The sequence below is a fragment of the Mesoplodon mirus genome (assembly GCF_964341445.2).
Source record: "Mesoplodon mirus genome assembly, chromosome: 7".
NCBI classification, from domain to species: Eukaryota; Metazoa; Chordata; class Mammalia; order Artiodactyla; family Ziphiidae; genus Mesoplodon; species Mesoplodon mirus.
This window is the reverse complement of record NC_138983.1, coordinates 34623021-34642187: the sequence shown is the minus strand read 5'-3', so window position 1 is coordinate 34642187 and position 19167 is coordinate 34623021. Positions and strand designations below refer to the sequence as shown.

The 19167-nt window shown below is 37.9% G+C and overlaps 1 protein-coding gene across 4 annotated transcripts in view; it reads left to right on the top strand.

Moving 5' to 3' along the window:
* Positions 1-19167, top strand: part of GAS2 (growth arrest specific 2) — a 124756-nt gene that overhangs the window by 80900 nt on the left and 24689 nt on the right. For 2 of the 4 annotated variants that reach the window (XM_082626454.1, XM_082626451.1), the window contains exon 8: positions 5340-5393. The exons of 1 other annotated variant lie outside the window; for it this stretch is intronic. In XM_082626454.1, the coding sequence (XP_082482580.1) occupies positions 5340-5393 (54 nt within the window). Of the gene's footprint in view, positions 1-5336; positions 5394-19167 lie in introns of those variants that run through there. One more of the 4 variants, XM_082626453.1, reaches the window with a different exon arrangement.

Here is a 19167-nt window from a genome sequence, read left to right as displayed (position 1 = left end):
TGCCTTTCTGAGATTTATTCCTTAAGAATGAAAACCTTTAAACATAGAAAAAATTATACTAGACTTTGTCCAAGATTACACCCAACACTACATTTGACACCAAATTTGAAAGCAAGAAAAAATGCAATTTGATATCTCTTACAAGAATGGAAAGAGTAATGTATCTGGGCCACTTTCCATATTCCTATTTAAGTTAGGGGTTCACTTATTCTCTTCCCGTTGAATTGTTAGGAAGTACATCAAGTGTGAAGAACAATAAATAAATGAGAGCTCAAAACCAAAAATCCTTTTTCCCTGAGAATTTACCATTATTAGCCACTTAGCAATGAGTAGATTTTTTAAATTTTGTGTCTTCCTTTTACCTGAACTGATAAGCATTCTTATTCATCTCCAACTGAATTAGCAAGGTTTAGCATGCCTTTAAGTTGTACAATACATGTGTGACTCTATTCCATCTTGAATCATTTTCTTTTGCCAGTCCACTGCATCTGGAATAAATGGACAATTTTTTTCACTAGCCACAAATCAAAATTATTTAAACTTACAGAAGCATTGAAAAATTAAATGGCTTCATTGAGGAAATGCACAGGTCCTATGATCTGCATTCCCAATTTCTGCATTGCTATACCCTTCCTGACATTAAGATAAATTTCATATATACACATCTTATATAGTGGTATATGCATGTATTTGTATGTATGTACACATGTGTGTGTGTGTACTGAAAAAGCACAATTTAGAGAGTTAAATAAGTCCAATGATTTGGCTTTTTTTTTTTTTTTTTGCGGTACGTGGGCCTCTCACTGCTGTGGCCTCTCCCGTTGCGGAGCACAGGCTCCGGACGCGCAGGCTCAGCGGCCATGGCTCACGGGCCCAGTCGCTCTGCGGCATGTGGGATCCTCCCAGACCGGGGCACGAACCCGTGTCCCCTGCATCGGCAGGCGGACTCTCAACCACTGCGCCACCAGGGAAGCCCGGCATATTTTATTTTAAAGGAGATCTCAAGTTGATTTTTCTGTGCCAGAGATTTGAATTCCTTATCAAGAAGTTTGTGAGAAAAATTAATCTTTTATTTTGTCTACATTTCTTTACATATACGATTTAACACTCATGGATTGTTTTCTGTGTGTCAGGTGCTTTTCTAAGTACTTTCCTTGGATTCTTTTATTTAGCCCTCACAACTCTTTGAGATAGGTGCAATTATTATCTCCATTTTAACAATAAGGAAACCAGTATTAGGAAGTTAATTACTTGCCAAACGTCACGCAGCTGTAGGAGTCAAAACCTTTCTTTGAATTCAGTATATCTGATTTCAGAGCCCATGATCTTAACTATATGCTATTCATTCTATTTCAGACTATCTAGTCATTTGGCCTGTGGTGTTGTGAGTATTGCTGATCAACGTTTCAACATCCACTAATGATTGACCTGTACTTAATGTGCAGCTCCTAATTTGCTTATTCCTCTGCTGGTGTGGTTTGGTAAAACATGGAATTTAATAGCCAGTCCCTGTTAGAGAGACAGAAGAGAGTACCCAGGAAACAGTCTTATAAAACAATAACAACCCCCCACCACCACCACCAAACAATTCAGAAAAACCAGGATGGCTTTCACATTGTTCAACATAGTTATTGATTTTTTTTTCATATATTGACCATACTTGAAAAGCAACAATTTATTTGATGAATGAACAAACTAAGGAATATTCTCAATTTACTGCAATTACATATTTCCATTTCCAGTTTGCTTTTATGTTATTAAGATTAAATCCCCTTAATTTGATTATATATGAAAGGATTTTCTGAACATACTACGGTAGAGTAGGGAGGTGAAATTGCCTTTTGTACCTTTTAATATTTTTATTAAAGGGACTAAATTAGACTTATTACAAAGTATGAACTGAAAATTTTTGGCATGACAATTAATGCTTTTGAAGCAAGTTCCCTAAAAATAAGTTTTGAGTAATTTTTAAATAACATTTTTTCCTTATCGTGTTACTTGATGGAGGCTAGAGTATTTCTTACTTTTATATGGTTTGTAAAGTACACTTACTTATACATTATGTCATTTTTTATCACTACTCTTTAAAAAAATCAGTGTGATTGTTAATCTACATATCTTATTGATAGGGAAACTGCAGATAATAGAGATTTAACAACTTTCCAAAGGTAATCCAGCTAGTAAGTGATTGATCCAGGATTAAATCATATTATAATTTTTATATACTAAATTCCATATATTTAAAATGTCACACAATAAAATTTCCCTTTGAAGTTTTAATTTTTATAAATTTTAGCATAAATGAAAACCCTTTGTTGTTCCTTATGTTTTTGATTTAAGAATCATTTGCCTTGTGTTACATAATAATATGAAATTGTAAAGTTTATAAGATTTTTCTTTCTTCCTTTTGTAGTCTTCCCAACAAGAACATTTCTTGGTTTACATGTTCTATGCTGGTATACATGTGAATGATTTTTTAATGATTGAAATCTGAATGATTTTTTGCAAAAGGGAAAGAAATGGAACAATTATACACAAAGGGTATTGTGTTCTTGAATTATTGATGAGTCTTCTAGCAGCCAGAGAACAAACCTGTGAAATGTCTGTCATTATAAATTGTATGTAATCCTTCCAAGGGCTCAAGCTGCATCAACAGGATGCAGCCAGGTTCATTAAGAAACATACTTTGCAACTGTGGCCTTCTTGAGTTTGTACTGCATGTAGTCAAGCATGGTAGCAATTTTGTCATTACAACATTGACTATAATAAATTAGAGCTCATTTATTTAGTGGTATCTTTTTCATAAAATCAGTGAGTTAAATTTCTGCAGACTTGGTCATGTTAGACCTTGCCTTGTCTTTCTCTTCTAATACTTGACATTTTGAATTTCAGTTCCTCAGTAAAAACATGGAATCTTGGTTCTGGACCCAGCAGGTGACTTCATCACCTAACTGCCAAGACTTTTATTTCAGGAATCTTACTGATTCACGTCAACTTTTCATTCACTGGAATGGTGTGTTCTGCTCTTATTAGTATTAACATTTTCATCTGAAGCTTGGTTGTATGTTGTTTAGGATATATTCTGCCACTTCCTGCCATCTTGTTAGAAGCATACTAAGATCTTAAGGAAATCTTTGTGTAGATTTTGAGAGGAACAAGGTATAAGAATTTGGGTTTAATATTGGCCTTAGGATATATACTCAATAGGATATATACTCAATTTGCTTTACTATAATGAAAATCCTGATGTTACCAAAAAAATTTTAAATCACAGTGAGTTATTTAGAGATATTTGCCCTGTTTCTCCAAAAAGAACATCAGCAAGAAATCACTCTTCTAGCTGCAGCTTTCTCTTATATTCATTTCCTTTTCTCTTGCCAACTTCTAATTCTCCTGCACTATACTCACAACTTGTTCTTCCAAAGCTCTTGGCTATTATGGAGAAATGCCTTCTCTCTAGTCCAGAGGTTTTATAACCTAGCTTGTAATACAGCTACATTTTAGGGCACTATAAACTCCATGGAAAAATTATAATTATTTGAGCTATCACCATGTACAGGGCTTCCTCATTCTCTCTCTTTTTTTAAACTAACTCTATAAATTTTTTTGGTTCATTTTCACAGAAACTGACACCTTAGTTAACAGTCTTTAACTTTTACTCTAAACATGGTCACTTGTCATATTTGTCTTGAAATCCAGCCTCATAGAACATGTGGGGCAGAGATGATTGGATAGTCTCTCTGAGGCCTCATTTGAAGGCAGGTAAAGGGCAGACCTGGGATTTCAAATTCTCTTCTAACTTTGGCATTAGGCATAACGTCTCCAAGGATCCCATTCCCAAACTGCAACACCCAGACAAATAGTAACACATTAATTTGTCATCATCCACCAGTGTGTTAGCCATGATAATGTTACCCGGTCTAGGACGCTTTAGATAATCATGGTCTTTAGAAGTCCTGGGCTAATAGAAAAATTATGGAAAGTCATATGGCACACAGAACCTTAGGAGTTTTATTACCCTGTCTACCTAAGGCTAAGGTAGGCTTCAGCCTTGCACAGAGAGGCACTTTGGACCAAAATGTATATGTCAAAAAATCCCTCTCCCATGGTAATGTTTACAAAATGTCTTTCTACCTTCTTCTAAGTTCCCTAACAATCTACAACCAACATGACAAGGAACCAAAAGTGTTCTCAGAAGCCAAGAGTGGAGTGTGTCTCATATCCAACCTTGGAAATCTCATCTGTCTCCTGTATTTACTCAATGTCTTATAACAAAGAGAAATCCTCCAATGAGCACTGAAAGAATTCCAAAGAAGCCTGGGTTTTTAAACTGACATCCTGGCACCAAGGATTGAGTAAGGTCTTTCTTCATGTACAGCATCCATAGAACTGGTGGATAACACAATTATAATATCAGCTAGAGGAAAGGTAAAGATGAAATATTCTAAGGATAAAATGGAAGATAGCCTTGAATAATAAGTTACAGCACCATAATACTATCTAATCATGGGAAGGGAAATGAATGTTTCCCAAGGATAAATTTACTTTGGAACCCTGACGCTTAAGCTGAGAATCTGGGATATGTCCTTCAATTCTGACTGAAGGACTTTCAACCAATGACCTTTCAGATAAACTAGGCATCTCACTGTGAGTATGTGACCATTGTGAGATTAGAACACTGCATAAATACCTTTTTAATTACAACAGAAGGAAGTGGTAGTGTACCCACATGTCACAATTTTCTGAGTGGAAATACAATGGTAAGGCCTTGAATAAAAGCAATAGGCCAAGTATATGAGGAAGTAAGATCAAGATGGCAGGATATTCCCCTAAAACAGGAAGTTTCGTACAGAAAATAAACACTTCATTTACTTAACAATTTTCTCTAAAGTTTCATGAAACACTCTCTAGAGCCTGGTATATTTCACTTGTGGAATCGAGACACAGACTTGATGTTTATTTTGGGGGAAAAATTATTTCCTTACATGTATCTCTTATTGTTATAGTAAGAACTCAGAAAGGAACAAGAGACCAAAGGACCCCAGAAAATGGATAGTTCTAAACATTTGTGTTTTAAAATGTGAATGACTAAAACAGTCTACAATTCTCAGACTATGTATGCTTTAGTTATCACTTAATGTAGATAATTAGGCAATAAAATTTCCCTTGACTATAGGATATGAAGAAATATAGGAATAGTCATTATAACGTGAAAGTAAAGGTTTTCTTTAATCTCATCACAAAAGATCACAGTTTGCATTTTCAGGTAACGTTCGTGTTCCTTTCTGCAGTGGAGACGGAGAACACTTTATGAACTTCATATCTTCTTGTTTCAGTAGGGTCTTCATGGTTGTGACTATGTCTCCACAGCCAAAGCAAAGCAGACGTTTAAGGTAATTACTTAGATAATTTAAGTAATGATTTAGTAATTTAAAAACTTAGGGGAAAACCTCTCCACTTTGCTTTCACTGTGGAGCCTTGGCCTCCCATCAAATGAGGGAAGTTGGGCATCCAAAAGTGAATCTTTTACCAGTTTTTTATTCCTTTTTTTTGTTTGTTTTTGGTGAGGTATTAAAATGCTGCTTCTCCTTTGGTATTCCTGTAGCAGTTTGTAAAAATGGCAATCTGGAGCTTATTGTGGATAGGTGGCAGGCAGTAACCTAGTAATTTTTGTCTTTTCTTAGTGTAATTCCCATACTCCAGTGTGTTCCTTCATTGAGCTTATTATTTAAATTATTTGAAAGTATAAACCTGAGTTTAGCTTCTGTATGCAATATCATTTTAGCCTTTGCTTTAAAATATTTAAAATAATACACTTATGGAATAAAAATGAAACACCATATAATTTCAGAATATTTAATTCTGAAATTATAATTTCATTCTACTCCCATAGCACAAATTGCCCTGTGTGGTTTAACACATGGAACCCCATGGACCTTTGCCAAATTTCTGCTCCTGACACCATATCTAAACTCCAGATATATCAGTAGTACTTTAAGTAACACGTGTGATTTATTGCTTCAGTATAAGAAAAGATACAGGGGATAGGAATGGGATAGGACTTGAATTTGAGGCCCTGAGGTTTCCAGTGTAGACAGAAATATTAGCTCATTTTTAGTTTTTAAGTATTAATAATTATGATCTAGAAAGAATAGCTTACTTGAGTAAGTCTTATCTATTTCACATAAACAAATAACTGTTAGAAAAGATCCATTTTGTCAATTCTTCTTTAAACAGGATGAATATATCTTGAAACTACTTTATGAGAACTAGTTTAGATTTCAGAAAAAGTGTTGTTGAATGCATCCACTTATCCGTAATTTATTTCTGCACTCATTCACCAAATGCACGAGTATGAGGCATGTGCAAAGAACTTTTAGAAATTTCAAGAATATAGTTCCTCTGTAAGCTGTGTTTCTTTATAAAGATTATGCTTAATTATATAAATAATTGGTCACACACTACTGATAATTCTGACAATGAAGTATAACTTAACCGATTATCTATATTAGTAATTGACAAGCAGGAGAAGGAGATGAGTTCCCTTAGAACCACTTCTAAAATCTCCTCAATGAACCTGAAAATGTTATAGAACAACAGAGCACATGACTGTGTTGGGTGGCAGAAAAACACCACACAGAACTTTCCTTGGACCTGTTGAAAGTCGTTGCATCATGACCTGTGAAGCAACTTACTGCTAAATGAATGTGAAACTTAAATCCGTTGCTCTGATCTGACTACGACAGCCTTGACCCCCATCTATCACCAAAATTGACAACCACTCTTCCTAGCTGGGTGTGAAGTTTCCCTTTTGACTTTTCAGATGTCACTTGGTTAAAGAGGAAGATGTTTCCTAACAGGTTTTCTTTGTTCCAAGAACATGGATGTCTGTGTTCTTTTCACGACTTAAAATTGCCACACCTCTCTTTGCTTTTCTGTTTTTTTTTTTAAATTTTTCATACATGTATTTTAAAAGGGCATGGGTATTGAACTAGAAAGTCAGGAATGTAGTTATCTGATAACCCTCATCACAGTGCTTCACATTTTATGGTGGATCTCTATAGAACATATATGAAGTTGGTATGATTTCAGTAGGTGTCGTGGCTTTTATAGGGGAGGTTTGCAATGGAGCTGGCAGGCTAGTTCTTTTTGCAGGCAGTTAACGTCTCCTTTGCGAAGGCTAAAAACAGTGCAGAATTCTCTTCTCTCCTTTTCTTTACCTTCCCTCTTTCCCCTAAGAAGATGAGTAGAGGAAGAGAGCATACTTTGCCAAGTTTTGGGGGTGGGATCCCCATTCTGGTCTCTTGGTTTTCTTTCAAATACAGACATAGAATGACAACAGGGACGTTGTCTTAATTGAAGTGAAATGCACTAAACTCAAGCTCAAGACTTGCTTCCTGGAGGCATTTCTCAGAGACCCTATCATGCCCAAAGTAAGAGTTTGGAGCTGAGCTTTATCATTTGGTGGGTACAGCCCCTCTTGGGAGTTACCTCTCCTTTCACCCGTGAACGCAGGAGGCTCTGGAAGAACAGTAAGAGCTTCCTAGGCTGTGACGAGCACAATTTAGAAAGCTTTGCTGTACATTGGACCTGCAGGCTGAAATGCCTAGAGGCCAGCTGAGGCCAAGCCCCTCGTCCTTCCTCCTCCTGGGGGCTGCAGTCTGCTGCTTGTTGTCCCACTTTGCTCTCACACTATTCCCTGCAGGAATCTCAGCCCCATGGCCCCTCCAACTTTTGCCAGGGAGGCTTGCCAAGCTATCTTCATTCCCGAGTCTCATCACCCAATTCTGTTCCCAGTGTTCAGTTCTCCCTGCCTCATTCAAACCCCTTTCCACAGGTGGGACTTATATTCTAGTCATCTTTGCCCCTTATACCCAATGCCACACCTCAACCTTAGTTTCTGAAGTCTACACCAGCTTCGGATCTGGCCAGGTCTGTATAGGCCTAGAGTTGGGTGCCTGCTTTGAGACTTGTTTGGTTCTCTCTGAAGCAAGATTACCTCTTCTGCCTACTGTTGTTGACACTTCTGAGATCAATTTTCTTCACTCCCAAGATACCACTTTTTGACCCTCTACCCACAGCAGGTTATAAAAAAGGTGGCAAGCATCATTTTAACCACTTAGATTACAGCAATGTCCACATAACCAGAGGCTAGTGAGGGAGCTGTTGATGTACTTAAAATGCCTCCACCCAGTGTTTGCTGCCCAGACGTGTCCAGTTAAAAACATCAACACTCCATTTTTATTTTACATGCAACTTCATATTGTTATCTGCAAGCCTACTTACTCTGTTACAAGTATGTCTCCAGAATAACAGGTGTTTTCTCATATTACTAGACATTGGAGCTTTTTATTACAAGTGGCTTGCCTTCATCCATGTTCTGTGTTTGATTTCCTTGAAGTGAAAGGCTTTCAAAACAAGTCTTATGTCCTTGATTAGAATACATTTAGTGTGTCATTTTAAACAGAGCACTTTTTCCATACTTTAATAGAACAATCCCTGTGTTTTTTTTTTTTAATAGCAAAGCATTTAAAGATTTATCCAAGAGATGCATAGTTAAATTGCTTAGGAGAGCTGGGAAAGTACTTAAAGCTGTACTTAGTACATTGATTTGAAGAATTTAGATCATGTTGGGGGAGATATCACAGTTAAGTTAGAGCTCTACCTTTCATTAATCTTTCAGGTAAAACATTTTTGGGGGTTAGATTTGGGGGTGGAATTCCAAATAAAGTGTTACCTATCATAGGGTTTTTCTATTAATGTGGACTTCAGGAATCAGGAAGAACTATCAGGAGAAAGAATGGTCTGAAATGAGACTCAAATAATAAGTCTAGGTTAGCCGAAAAAGAGTAGAAAGGAAAGTGTTTCAATCAGAATCAGAAAGGAAACAGCATGCACAAAGGCTCAGAAGCGCCAGAGAAAAAGGGATAGGGAAAAAGATAGAAAGGGAGGAATGGGAGCCAGAGATAGAATGAGACATTATCAAAACTCTTAGAAGTGCAGCCTTCAGAGCAGAGGGCAAGGGAGGGTGGGGGTGGAGAGAGGCTTGTAGCAAAGGGGAGACAGGCAGGCAGACGCACAGAGCTAACTCGTGAACCACCTGTATTACGAGAGCTTTAGCTCCTGAAGGCAGTGTGGAGATAAGAATTTTTGGAAGGGGAGAGATGTGAGTAGACTACATTTTAAATTGCTAAGGCTATAATGTGGAGAATGGATTGAAATGATGTAAAATTGGAGGAATGCCATCCACCCATATTGCCTTGAGGAGTGTATGGGTCATGATAGGGGCAGCTCAACCTGGAGACCTATCTGATAAAACTTCCAGATATAATACATATTATGATCTACTGGGCAAGGCTCTCTATCTTGGTGTATAGGTTATTTAACATTGAGACACTGTTACGTTCATCTTTGTCCCTTAAACAGAATATCGAAAAATCGACATGTTGGTGTTGACTTGTTCTGACACATCTGCCTGGCCTAGAGGAATTGGCTGGGTTTCAATAGGTCAGAGTTTCCACTTGTTAATAAGGAGTTTCTTTGGTGAGAATGTTGCATAGAATAAAATTGTAAGTGACTCCTAGAAACTAGAAGAGAATGATGGGAAGTGGTGTTTTTATATTTTACAACTGTTGTGTCTCTGTGTGTGTGTTTCTTAAAACCTCTGGGTAATATCAATTGACAGGAGTCAAATAAATTAATTAAAAGGCACAGGCTGGTGCTCCTATCAACAAGTTTTTAGAAATGTGTTACCCTAAACTCTTATTCTCCAAATGTTACCCAGATTCTCAGCTCCAGGCCTGCCTGGTGATTTAGTACGTGTTTTGCTTAGCATAGCAGGGCTACAAAAAATACAGTGCTCTGCTCCCAGTAAGCCCAGCAGTGAGGCCAAGACATTTTCTATAAAACTGTTTCTTGGGCCAAGAATCCTCCCCAGAGTATTCTTTGGCCATTTACAAATTTCTTTACATGAGTTCATTACATATATACCCAGAAAGCAGTGATTCCAGATGTGCAGCTGAGTTCAGAGCTTTGGGTCCATGTTAACACAATTTACACTCTTCCTGTTAAGTCCCCAAGAGTGGTCAGCAACAGGAATGAAGCATCTATTATGTCCCAGGTACAAATGTCATGGTCAAAACAGTAAACAAAAAGTCTCTTTTCAAGTTCTGAGAGTGAGGAGACAGACAGGAGATTCATAGGCCAAGGGTAAGATAGGAAAAAGCCAGATATAAATATTTTAGGCTTTGTGGGCCATGCCGTTTCTGTCACAGCTACTCAACCCTGTTGTGTTAGCACAAGTGCAGCCTTAGGCAATATGTAATGAGTATGCATGACTGTGTTCCAATAAAGTTTTATTTATAAAAGTAGAATGAGGGTTATATTTGTTTTATGGGCTATATTTTGGCGACCCCTGACATAGATCAATAAATAAATTAGCTGTTCTTATGTACTAGTAAGAAATGGAACAAAATAGGATAATGTGGAAGAGAGATATTGGGTGTAGCTGCTTTGGCTACAGTGGATGCAAGACCTCTTTGTGATTGCGTTAAATCAACGTCCAAGTGATTAAAGAGCAAGTTGTCAATGTCATCTACTTTTCTTTCTCTTAAAAACATACATGAAGGTATTAAAGTTAAATTGCAGATTACATATTTATAGGAGGTAGAGACCGTATAGAGCAGGCTGACATGTACATGGACTCAAAAATAACTGCACTGTTGTTGAAGAGAGTTTCAGGTATCTTCCTGTAATGTCCCAGCCTTCATTAATTCATACTTCCTTTGAATTTCCATGACATTTATTAACTGACAATACTCACATAGTATTGAGAGGAAGTGATATTGGTCAGTATGTCTTTTGTATGTGCTGCCTTTTGTGTGTGCTGCCCAGAAGTGTATGGACCCTGTTTTATACTAGTGTCTATCCTGGGTACCTATTTTGGTGTCCTTACATTGTTGGCACACCATAACTGTGGGTTATCATTTCATGAGGATCAGAAAAGTTAGAAAAAAAAGAATGCAGCTAGAATTCCAACAAGAAATGCCTCAGATTGACAATTTGCTTTCATAATCTATCAATGATGGTAAAATACTCACGGAAGCAAAAGGAGAGGTATACTTTGAATCTCAAGTGCCTCTCTGATAAGATCTGTAGGGTCAATTGTTTTATGTGTAGTAGTTGTTAAATCCTGAGCCATAAAACAAATCAGAGAGTGTACGTTTATCAGTAATACAATGTGACATTTGGCTCACTTGGTTAAAGCATGTGGAGTAATCTGTTAGACAAGAGGCATTACTTCTTGTGTGTAAGGAGATGAATAGGAATCATGGCCTCATATCTCAAAGACCCAGTTGGAAAGGGACCCGAGGTTTAATCATACAGGTAAAATAAAATAAGACAAAATAAAAGCTGCCATAAGACAGCATGATTTCAACCACAGATTCAGTAATTCACTGGACAAAAATTTGCTGCATACCTACAATGAGCTGGGCACTGTTCTAGGTACTGATGAATTTAGAGACAGGTAGATCCATGTACATTGGAGTTATCTGGAAAACTTTCCAAAAGAAGGTGGAAATTCTCCAGTGTCTTGAGAAATAAATGTAATTTGAATGTGGCAAGGCATTTTTTGGAGAATAATAGGGTAAGTGTGGTTGAAGAATAGGAAGAACTCAAGAGATGTTTGAATAGTGAGTGGGCCAGTTTAGCTGGAGAGTTTGACAAATATTTATTAGGCAACTTTTCATATGCAAGACCAAGTACTGGAGAGTATGCTGTACTGAGAGAATCAGTGAGCAACTCCAACACAAGTCACACCCCTAAGATCCTTAATAGTGAAAGAAGAAGAAAGTTATAGGGTGTAGAGAGTTTAAGGAGAGGATAATGTGAGAAATGTAGGTTGGGGGCAGCTGTGAAGGGCCTTGAATGTAAGCCAAAAAATTTACATTTTAACCTGATGGCAACAGACAACTGGAGATGCTGATAGCATGATAAAATTGAAGTTTAAGGCAATTAATCTGGGAGAGACATATATAGAATTATAGACAGGAGCAGGAAGAAACTAAAGGCAATGCAACTAATTAGGAGGCTATTCCAATTGTTCATAGGATATGACTATTAATTAAAATGGTGGCAGAGAGAGTAGAAAGAAAAAGGATGGACAATGTAAATAGTAGTTTGAAAGTAGATTTGATTGGATATTAATAGAATAGAGAGAGAAGGCAAAGAAGAGACTAGAATTTTGAAAATGAAGATTTTCTTAAGATACATTATTTTTTCCCAAAAAATTTAAGAGAAGAAACATTGATAGCTTAAAAGAGTCCCTGAGGTCAACTGATTCTGCCATCAACTTGCTATATAACCTTGATCAAGTTATTTAAGATCTTTTGTGAGTTATCTGTAATGAGAATTATGATAATATTCATTTTAAAGGACTGACCATTGTTTCACTCATTCACCAGATACTCTACAAAGTCTTTTCTAGCTCCTGAAAATAGAGTAGTGAGTAAGGCAAGGTCACTGCCTTTAAGAAGTAACTTTCTAGAAGAGACAGATACATTTTAAGTAAGCACACATAACAAGGCAATTTGGGGTTTGGTAAATGTTAGAAGGAAACGTGATGTAACATAAAACAGGAGGGGTTATTTTAGGAAAAGCTCTAAGGGATGGCCTCTCCTAGGAGGTGATATCGGAAATGAGACTTAGACGTTGAGAAGGAGCCAGGCTTGAGAAGTTCAGGGAAAACAGTTTAGAGGTGACAGGAGGAACAAGAGCAAAGCTTGGCTTATTTGAGAAGCAGGTTAGCAAATTTTTTACCTTATATTTGAACAATTCTGGGAAAATGAGGCCACTCTAGGAGCGCTATCTACAATGGCAGTGGTTGGCTGTTAGTCTGTGGGTGGACATTACAGCAAATTTAAAAGGGATACCTGCCCTCTAGTGTGCTCCATGGATCATTTTAATCCTTTTAATAGGCTTTCCCCAGCTCTTCTCAGTACCATGGAGAAAAGGATGTATGCACACACTGGTTCAGTGAAATGCATTAATATTTTCTCACGTAGGAAACAAAAAATTCTGAGAAGCCAGCTTCTGTCAAAGAAGAGGGTTCCATTTATTTATTTATTTTTGCAAATGAGGAGGACTGGAAACAGAGGGAAACAAACAGTGTTCTGTTGAGAGAGATGACTTGCATATTTTAGTTTGGTCTGTTCATTCTTATATAAACTAGGGCAAAACAATGATCCCATTAAGTGTTATCTTTGCTTACTTCAGTGTTTTTCCTTTTGGGGAAAAAAAATCAAACACTAGAATCAGGAAATACTTTGATTGGTGTGGGTTTAAATTCTATCATCTCCTCACCCACAAGAAAATTCTGAAAAACAGGCCCTAGAATTTTGTTCTTTATGAACTGTAGTCATTTTTTTTTCATTGTTCGGTCCATTCTCATAGTTTAGAAGGTGACAGAGAGACAAAAAGGAATAGAGTGAGAGGTTTTAGACCTTGACTCCCTCTACACTTAATCTGGTGTCTCCCTTGTTCTGCTCTAACTATATTGACTTCTCCTCTTTCAACACACTATGTTGTTTCCTGCTCAAAGGCCTTTGGAAATACTGTTCCTTTTCCTGGAATGCACCTCCACTCACTACCCATTGCCTAACATCTTATTTTTTAGTTGTCATTCCTAATGTTTCATCCTCCAACAAACCTTCCTTCCTCACATTGGGCCCCTGATAGATTAGGTTTCTCTGTTAAGAGGTACTGATCCTAAGCACCCTATAACTTTCTTTTTCTTTCACTATTAAGGATCTTAGGGGTGTGACTTGTGTTGGAGTTGCTCACTGATTCTCTCAGTACAGCATACTCTCCAGTACTTGGTCTTGCATATGAAAGTTGCCTAGTAAATATTTGTCAAATGTATTGCACTAAAATAAACAAACATTAAGGCCTAACACAGGATTTTTGAAAGTTGAGGGACTCTGGAAACAAAGCTGTGGAAAAGTAACATCGTAAGTTGGCTGTGAGTGACAGGAGCAAGCAAAACATCAGTGACTTAAAGAATATAGATGTTTATTTCTCCATCATGAAAGTCCAGCGCTGGTTTGATGACTCTGCTCCTCAAAGTTCTCAGAGACTCAGTTGCTCCAGCTCAACACTCTACCATCACTGGTGGTGGGTCTCAGACACATGGTCCAGGGTGGCTCTGTGTCCTAGGCAGAAACATGGAGGGAAGGATGAAGAAGGGACACTTAAGGAAAGTTCCTGATTCACTTGATTGTTCTGCTTACATCTCATTGGCTATAACTTAGATATGTGGCCATATCTACCTGCATGGGAGACTAGGAAAGTAGCCTTTATTCTAGTCAGCTGTGTGCCCAACTAAGATTTCTACTGCTCTGGAGGAAAATACAAGGGTCTAGGGGTCCACCATGTCTTTCCCAGTAGGTCAGGGTACACATCACAGAGATCAGGCATATCTGAATGACCACTTAGCAGGTCATCCTGTGCCGTTGGATTTAAGGCTTTGATTCTATAATTTGTAACAAAAATTAAAAGCATAAGAGTTACTTATTACTGTTACTAAAATGATCTGTTCTTTTGAGTAGTGGTTTTTGGTTTTGCTTTGTTATTTTGGGGGAATCCATACAGGAGATTAACGATGAGGATGGTTGTAATAAGGAATAGCATGCTTTTCTCACAAAATGTATCGACTTGTAAGCAGTCTGATTCTAACTTAAAGTCAAAATTAAATTCAATCAGCCATAGAAGTCTTGAACTTTCAATAAGTATGGTAAAGGAGAGTAAGTGTGATTTAGAAATAAAGGAAAAAATAGTCACAGCATCTTATATTTATTTAATGCTTGACTATTTACCAAGCACTTTGAATTAAGGGCATTTGACCTTATAACAAATAGCCCTCAAGGCTAGTGAGATTTATAGATGGGAACCTGAGAAATTAACAGACCAGAGTCAGACAATTTATAAGTGATGGAGTCGAGATGGAACCATGTTCATGTGATATTAAATTCATGTTCTTATTCCTGTCCCCCAAAGCATGTCAAAACCTGGTGAGTGAACATATGGAAGTATGGATAAGAAAAGATGCATCTCCTAAATGCCTTGTTGGTAAAGCCTGAAACAGAAGAGGAGAACATTACAATATTTATATGGGTAGCCGATATTCTTTAATCCTAGTTCTTAAAGAAGTTTCATACAGAATCTTCCATGGCCAGGGCTTTTAATTACTTAATTACTGCAGCAAGCAGTGCACAGTGGCAGAGTATACTGTCCTTTGACAAACAAGGGACAGCACACACACACACACTAAAGACATGCTGTGGTCTACACTCTGGTTTCACTAAGCAACCAAGAGCCGATTTCTTTGTATTCTGACTTATTCTCTGAGCTAGGGAGGTCTCACACAAGGCTTTCAGAGCTAGACTTTATGGAGAGCCATATGAAATGAAATTCAAGGGTATTATGGCTGTTCTCACAGGATATCTATTTCCCGACACGTGTCCCCGCCTCTGCTGTTGTAGCAGGTCATGTCTGAGTGCAGCTGCCACTGGCCTGATTCAGAATTTTTCACTCACACCTTTAATTAAAATCTCTAGCAAGCCCCATCTATCATTTCTCTTTTGTAATTTTTCTCCCTCAGAGGGAAAAGCTCTTGCGGATTTATAGTGCTTTTGTTGCTACAGGAAGAGATTTGTAACCCTTTAGCAACTCATAGATTTTCATTGGTAACCTTAATGGAAATCAAATCACAATGCTGGTCTGTGCTTTAAGCCAAAAATGTGTGAGTAAACTCTTTGAGGTTTATAATTTAATTCAGTGTAATACAAAGTCCAAAAGTGTAAAATCAGCAGGAATTATTTTTAATATTTTGTAACAAAGTAGTTCTCGACTTGAGATATCTAGATTCCCTGTGTCTTGTACTTACAGAAATGGGGGTTCATAGGCTAATTTTAGTATCTCAAAAAGCAAAATGGAACTTGTACCTTCATCAAAGGCAAGGGTGCATGAGCTCACCAAAACATTAAGCTTTAGGTCAAATCAGTATAATAATCGCTTCTTTATACTAATCAGTGGATGTTCTATATAGCATTTTTGTTTGTTTTTGATTAGTTAAAATGGGGACTAAGTTATTTCTTAATGAATAATTTTTGCAGACAAATTCTCTCAGCATGATATGTAAAAAGAAAGCAGATTTTAGAATAAAATATAAGATGGAGACCTGATACTGTTTGGTCACTTTGAGTGAGTCATGCAACTACTGTGAGAATGAATTTTCTCAACTATACAAAGGGGATTAGTGATATCTATGACAGAGTCATTGTGGGAGCTAGAGAGGAAAGCTAGCCCAGCAACGGGCACGTAGTAGTCACTTCATTAAAGGATGGTTATCATCACCATCATCATCCTCCTCAAAATTATCTCATTCCATCAAAACATGGGAGTTTAAAAGAAAATTAAAGTAAATCACTTCCTTAGTTGAGAACTTATTGGGTAGCACTGTTTGAAGACCCAACAAAGATAAGACTCAGCTGATGTGGGCAAAGCCAGCTTGAGCAAGTCATGATGTTGTTAAAGGGCTCCTGGTCACCATCTGTGAAAAGGAAAGTATTGGATGCTGATCTGTAAGGTACTTTGTAGCTTAGATAGTTTATACTCCTCACCGCCCAACCAAGACTTACCCTCCCCAGCTCTGCCTTACGTGGACAGTGATTTCTTGCAAGTCACTGCTCTTCAATGAGTCTAAGTTTCCTTATCTACAAAATGGATATAGAAATATGTGCCTTCTGGATTTGTTGCATAGTAAGAGCCTGGTATATAGTAGAAATTGCTTGAACTGTAAGTGGCGGCTGATCGCTCTAAGGAGTCCACTCAGCCCTTCTCACAACCAAGGTTTCCTAGGCTCTTCACCTTCCTGGCTATCCTCTCTGGGAGCACTTGAAGCAGGCTCTATCCTTCCCCCACTATGCCTGGGAATTGGACCCAGTCCTGCACACATGTTCTCAGAAGGGGTCTAGGTCCTCTGCCTACCTTTGATCTCCACTCTCCTGTAAGGGCATTTAACCTTCATTTCTGAGACATCTCTCTTGACACTCTTTCTCAACTGGTTGTTGCCTCTAACTGTGAGGTCTGAGATCATGGGTTAGAGTCATTTGCAGACCATATTCCATCAATTGGCCTGGCCACAGAAGGCTCCAGTAAACCTGAGACAGGCAAAAGCCTGTGGTTAAATTGCAAGGACATCCTTCCTCTTGGAGAACAAAAAGGGCAGGGGGGATAGAAACAACTCTAAAATTCTTCTGTCACACTCTAAATGCTTCATCTTCAGAATTCTGAATGACAAGGACAGCTTGTTTGGCCTGCGAGAGTCGTGGCTGTTTTATCATCTAAACCCAACCTACTCTGTGTATCACAGACTCACACTGCACAACAACCTTGCTGATGGAAAAAAAAAAAAAAGCCAAACAACCCACACACTCAGGAAGTACATCCTTGCAGGCTGGGTGGACAAAGAAGGTCAGTGGCATAAGGCATCTAGTGCCCTCCCACCCCCTCTTTTTCTATTAATCCTGGGTGGGTGGGTAGTCTGTCCTCACTCACACAGTCACTTAGTCTCTCTGATTCACTCTGACATAGTATTCTCATTGGAAACTGTTCTTCCTTGCTCCTGACACGTTCCTACTGTATCAGGGCTGCCAGATGGCAGATGCTTAATATTTAAAAACAATATTACATACAGAACAGAACAGTATTCGTGCTGATTAAAGAACTTTGCTGATGTCTTGGTAACGAGGGAATGCCCCAGTCACCTCCACAGCTGTGCCTTGACACTTTGTATGGATTACAAGGTTCTTTGGGAACTCTGCTAAGTGTGTCTCCACCTTTACTTTTGTTACTACATTGCAACACTTGGAGTTTCTGCTCTGAGCTCTCTGCCATTCAAAGTACTGGATATTATGCCACCTTCATTGGAAGGGTTGTTAGCTTCCTGAGTACCACTCTTCAGAATGATGTGCCTATTGGAATATAAATGACAAAACAAAGCAACAGACAAACAATTGACATAGATGGTTTTACTTTTATGTGGGGATTGGCATGATAATTCTGGAAGATATCAACATGTTAGCACATCCAGGAATTGCCTTCATGCTGATATGGACTATGAGTTATATGTAGTGATTTGAATGGATTCTGAACACAATGAGTACAACACATAAGTGTCAGACTTCTTGAGAAAGTCCTGTAGAATGACTTAGTTTTTTCATGGGGAGGTTTGGTTAAAACCCAATGGAAACCAGAACAACAGCAAAAAAGAAAAAAAAAAAACCCACCCTCTCGTCTTCCCAAAGGCAAGCCACTTTTCTTGTGCCACCTCAGAATAGTTTAAAATGTTCCTAATTATATCTCATAGTTATGTTAAAACAATCACAAAGCTTTTCAGACCTTCCTTCATTTCTAAATTCAGATCTGCGTTTACCTCAGTTGAGTTTTAAAAAATGGGAAAAGGAGAACTTTATCTGAACTGTCAACATCGATTTGTATTTTTTAAGCAGTTGAGTAGATAGAAGTACTGGTAGAGGTAACTAAGTAGCCTTGTGGTGGGTTTTTGAAGATTAACTAATAAGACCAGCAAGGGATCTCATCACTTAATAAGTCACTGTCAGTCCGTTTATCCACTTACCCACACAGCAAAAGGTTGTCACTTGTTCATTATGTGCAAGGATCTGTGTTCAATAATAGTAATTTAGTGTTAGTATTAATGATAAATCACATCTCGAGATGTATCTTGGACATTTTGCTGAAGTCCTAGAGGATAATCAGTGATGTAGGACAGAAATGATTCTAACTGTATCTACCATGAACTTCTATGGATGTTGTTGGCCTTGCATGGAAATGCTGTTTATGGAAATAGACAAGAATAGGTTCCTGCCTTTGTCACTGAAGTCACAAAATTGACCACAAATGGAATAGAACACAATTGAGTGGGACATTAGCAGTGTTGGTGGGCTGCAAACTTGTGTCTCCTTCAGTGGCAAACATCACCTTCATAACCTTCTCCACAGCTATTTGTCATTTTCAGTTCTGTCTTTGAGGACTTACCAAAAAGTGAGAAAAGCCTTCTCAAACTACTCAAAATTTGACTCTCATAGT